At 62.0% G+C, this 3,267-nt stretch overlaps 1 protein-coding gene across 1 annotated transcript in view; it reads right to left on the minus strand.

Moving 5' to 3' along the window:
• The window catches only part of HCFC1 (host cell factor C1), a gene marked incomplete at its 5' end in the record, with an annotated part of 21,795 nt that overhangs the window by 7,715 nt on the left and 10,813 nt on the right, over nt 1-3,267 (minus strand). The window contains 7 exon segments of the mRNA XM_077769610.1: nt 23-165; nt 458-677; nt 1,166-1,270; nt 1,414-1,638; nt 1,944-2,141; nt 2,667-2,827; nt 3,121-3,267. The exon segment at nt 3,121-3,267 is cut by the window's right edge and continues 38 nt beyond it. Coding sequence (XP_077625736.1) covers nt 23-165; nt 458-677; nt 1,166-1,270; nt 1,414-1,638; nt 1,944-2,141; nt 2,667-2,827; nt 3,121-3,267 — 1,199 coding nt within the window.

Genomic DNA, 3,267 nt, shown 5'->3' on the forward strand with positions numbered 1-3,267 from the left:
GGGCGGGCCCAGTATGGCTCACCTGGGTCACTCCTTGCTGCCCGTGGCCAGTGGCAATTTTAGGGACAGCTGTGATGATCTTGGCAGGCGCTCCGGTTCCTGAAGTCATCACCTTGGTGGTGATGATGGTGATGGGGGACTTGATGCCTGGACTGCTGCTCACACCTGGACGGGAGAGAAAGGAAGCTTGGCCTCTGGGGCTCTTCTCTTCGCCAGTGCCCATTTCCCACTTCCCTTGGGTCCTCTTCCAAGCAGTTCCTCCCACCACCCCTCACTGCAAACACACCTCACATTACAGCCGCGCCCCAGTCGCCGCCCTACAAACGTGCAACATGAGGCAAGGAGAGAAAGAAGAAAAGCACAAGAGCAAGAGCATGCCACAGCCCGGCCCTCGTCCGCCCGTCTGGCGCCAGCCTCCTGAAGCGCCCCCTCGCCAGGGCACCGGGGAGGCCCCTACCTGTGGCGCCGGCCTGCGTGATGATGGCCGACATGGGGATGGTCTTGATGATGGTGGTTGTGCCCGGCTTGGTGGTGCTCGGGGACACGCTGCTGATGCCCAGGATGGTGGGCTTAGTCCCGGCCCCACTGGCCTGTGTGGTCGTTATGATGGTGGTGGGCTTGCCGTCCGCTGAGGTGACCAGCTTCAGGATGGTCCCAGCCGGCAGGGGCCCTTTGGTCTGCAAGAGGAAAACGGGTGGAAGCCTACTTAACGACAACAACAAAAAAGTTAGACAAAAAGAGCGGCTCAGTTGGTTAAGCACCCGACTCTTGATCTCAACTCAGGCCTTAATCTCTGGGTTGTGAGTTCAAGCCCGGCATTGGGCTCTGTACTCGTGTGCTGGGCGTTAAGCCTACTTGAGGGGGGGGAAAAAAAAGGTCTAGACAAAAAGTATGTCTTGGAAAGGAGACAGCTGGAGGAGGACAAGGTAAATAGACACCACTGACTGCCACGATACAAAATGTGACAGAAAATCTGCTCTGCCTACTCTCTACTGGTGACCCAAGCAGCTCAGGGAAGGTTCTGGAGACTGCGAGTGACCGGACCAAGCAGCAGGACTTCCTACACCACGCACGCTGGAGGGACCTCCTCTAGGCGGGGGCACAACTCCTTCCCGTGGCCTGGAGGCCCCTTGCTGGTGTCAGAGTCCGGCCCCCAGAAGCTCACCTGGATGATCTGAGTCACCGGGCCCGTAGATGCCTGGCCTGTGACTGCTGAAGTCTGAACTGGTTTGGTCTGAACCACTGACATCACTTTGCCCAGGTTGGAGATCTAAAACAGAAAGGATGGAGTGAACAGTGATCTAGAAACCCATCAATAGCATGGCCTGGGTTGGGCCTCTCGTGGGCCAGGCCCAGGGTAGTGCCACCGGCTAGTAGCAGCGCCATGCAGCAGGGTGGCATCCCCTCACTCACCAGAGCACTGCCTCCTGGGACAGAGATGGGGCTCTTCACCAGGGTAATGGTCTTGGTTACTCCGCCCACCACCGTGGTCACCACCTGGGCTTGCTGGGCCACCGTCACAGTCCCTGACTTGTGCACCGTGATGATGGGACGGGTGGATGTGTTGGCAGCAGAGGAGACAGACGTCCCCACCTGGGCGGCTGCAGTTTTCAGCATCCGAGTGGCCGGGTTGCTCACCTTGAAGGGGTGACGACAGCCATGAGCAGGGTGGGACAGGGAGGCCCAGTCTCCGCCCAGAGGGGCCAGAAGCAGCTCCCCGGGCTTTGCCTTTCCCGCACTGACGGAGCACACGGCCAGCAGCCTCAGGCTGCCACATCCCGAAAAGTACCCACTCGTTCCAGAGCCCGTGGCAAGTGGCAAGGCCAATGGCCCCACAAGGTAGGTCGAGGCCTGGAGGGAGTGACGGCTATCTTAACACAGTGGCCGGAAGCCCCCAGTCCCAAGGCTGCCCCGGCTCAGAACCGGGCACAAGGGATGCTCACCATGACCGGCGAGGAGGCCACCTTTACAGTAGCCGGGAGGGTGGTGGTGCCGGGTGTCACGGCCACGGTTTTGACGATGGTGGTGCCTGCTGGGACACTCAGCACGGTGGGCGCTGACGAGGGTGGAATCTTCTGGGTGGCGGCAGCCGCAGCCGCCAGTGCAGCCATGCCACTCATCTGCGGGCTGCTGCCAATCACCTGCAGGGGGCACAGGAGGCGTGAGTCCATGAGCGGCACGGGGACCGAGGTCGCCTCACCCCCGGCTCCAGACGCTTCAGCAGAACTCGTCGAGAGGCCAGGCCCTGCCCAGGGAGCCTCCATCTTGCCCAGCGTCCCTCCCAGCAGCACCTCTCAGCTCCAGCCCATCCCTGCCACTGACCGGGTGTGGTGACCCAGACAGGAGTTTGCCAGAAGCTCAAAGCACTTTGTAAAGACCACAGAGTTAAGACACTGTTCTCGCCTCCCAGCCCTGGATCAAACCCCAGGTGCCTAGGTTCTCCTCTCGGGCTTCCAAAGAAGTTCACATTTAAGGTGCCCTCATCTGAACCGGATTCAGACAACAGAGAAGTCCTCCCGAGGCATCAGCTTCTTAACTCGTACCAACTGAGCAAGGACGGCTGGCCTCGCCGGCACCACACAGCCCAGAAAGGCTCAGGCTGAATGGCGCTGAGGCTGGGGGCCATCCGTCACCAGGAAGTCCCACCCCACCCAGCGGCTCCTCACCGTGCCCTGGGCACTCTGTGTCGGCACGACCATTCGCACGCCTGCAGGAAGGGAGGTCACGGTGACAGGGGCTTTCCCAGCCTGGCTGGCAGGTCGCATGGTGACCAGCGGGGTTCCTGTCGTAGCCTGAGGACCAGTAACTTTGAGAACAGCAGGGACGCCTGGCGAGGGAAGGAGGTGGCCATTGGCAGAAGCCCAGGCCTCCGTCGCGTTCACTGTGTGAACGCGAACTGCTTCTGGGACCTGCTGGCGCTTCACATCTGGTCCTTCCAGACACCCTCAGCGACTGTCCCCGCGAGCAGGCCCGAGCTTCCTCACGGCCCCAGCACTCGGCCACAAGCCAGCGCCGACGACGGCCGCGTATGCGGTCTTCAGCAGCCCTCGTGGGCACACGGCCTCCCGGCACGTAGCCCCTACCCTCTGAGGCGCGAGGCCCCCCCCGCCCCCTGCTCACCTTGAGTCCTGGCCGCCGTGGGCACGGAGATTGAGCTGCCGGGTACCGTCGGCAAGACCTGGATGGCAGTGGTGGTCGGGGGTGCGGCAGCAGCCTGGGGCAGGAGCGTGATGCCTACCTGGGTCAGCGGCTGCACAGCGGGTGCGG

The sequence above is a fragment of the Crocuta crocuta genome, unplaced genomic scaffold (genome assembly GCF_008692635.1).
Source record: "Crocuta crocuta isolate KB4526 unplaced genomic scaffold, BGI_CrCroc_1.0 scaffold978, whole genome shotgun sequence".
Taxonomy (NCBI): domain Eukaryota; kingdom Metazoa; phylum Chordata; class Mammalia; order Carnivora; family Hyaenidae; genus Crocuta; species Crocuta crocuta.